Raw genomic sequence first — 1,159 nt, 5'->3', positions numbered from 1 at the left:
CAACTGCCTTGTGTCCTTACTCGGACAGGTCTGTTTGTTCTTCCCCTCAGAATGAATGTAACCGGACATGCTCTGCTCATGTGATGTCCTCCCAGATTTGATCATCTCTACCGCAGCCAGAGCTTTCTGGTGCTGGTGTCGGAAAAGCCCCATCTTCAGGCTACCTTCCAGACTTGCGTCATTGGAGTCACCTGAAAAACCATTTCATTCCACAGGTTGAAAAGTCAACTATGAATTATGGGAAGGGAGTAGCTATCCTTTTGGTGTTGCTCTATAACTTTCTGTTAAACCCAGCTAGTTAAGAAGAGCTACCAATGTTGCATGGAGAGGGGACTGTGTACAAACAGGAGAACCCGGGTTAAGAACCAAAACGCAGGGAAGGTTTTCAGACTGGCAGAAGTCTAAAGTAAAGTGCCTCTTTTTAAAGGAGGAGGGTCTCATTTGTTCAGAAAATGTTTGGGCATAAACATGAGTGCATAGGAACATGCACACATATGGGCGCACGTACAGGCACACACACACGCGCGCACACACATACACACACACACACTCACTCACTCTGAGGTAGAAAGAACTGGCTATCTTCAGACAAACACAGATTCCCAAGTCTACAGAAACATGGCACTTGTGTGAAAGGTCCTATTCTTGCCTAAGTAGGAAAGAAGGGGCCATTCCAGCTCTTTTCCATCTGGGGCAGAGCCAGAGAAGTCCTTTTCCACAGGAGAAGAGAGGTTGTAGGGCACTGCTCCTGTTGCCACAGTTCTCAGGCTATGTTTTCTTGGCCCTGCTACTCAGGATCACTTCCTGGAGCCTGAGCCATGGGTACCACGGGAGAGGCTTGTCAGAAGCCACTGGGCACAGATGTCTTGTACTACTGCATCCCCGCTGCTCTTGGCAGCCTGTTGCACCTGCTGGACAAGGGTGGTGGCCCGGGAGTGTTCTTGCTTCACGGCAATCAGGTATGCAGAACGCAGTTTGCAACAAGTAAGGTAAGCCTGAACCTGGTATTTGAGAGACAATGAAAAAGAATCAGTCACAGATGAGTCACCAACAAATACGCAGAGCTGAATCAGACGATGTAAGCACACAGCACTTTTTACCAACCAGTGTTGGGATACTGCCTTTACTGTATTATAAGCAATTCTTTTTTTTTTTTTTT

General features: G+C 47.4%; 1 protein-coding gene across 1 annotated transcript in view; it reads right to left on the bottom strand.

The window, feature by feature from the left end:
• Nucleotides 1–797: 797 nt before the first annotated feature.
• The window catches only part of Zfyve26 (zinc finger, FYVE domain containing 26), a 70,266-nt gene continuing 69,904 nt past the window's right edge, over nucleotides 798–1,159 (bottom strand). Inside the window, exon 43 of the mRNA XM_013013721.1 lies at nucleotides 798–1,001. Within this exon, the coding sequence (XP_012869175.1) occupies nucleotides 798–1,001 (204 nt within the window). The remainder of the gene's footprint in view (nucleotides 1,002–1,159) is intronic.

The sequence above is a fragment of the Dipodomys ordii genome, unplaced genomic scaffold (genome assembly GCF_000151885.1).
Source record: "Dipodomys ordii isolate 6190 unplaced genomic scaffold, Dord_2.0 Scaffold2, whole genome shotgun sequence".
NCBI lineage: Eukaryota > Metazoa > Chordata > Mammalia > Rodentia > Heteromyidae > Dipodomys > Dipodomys ordii.
This window is presented reverse-complemented; position numbering and strand designations above follow the sequence as displayed.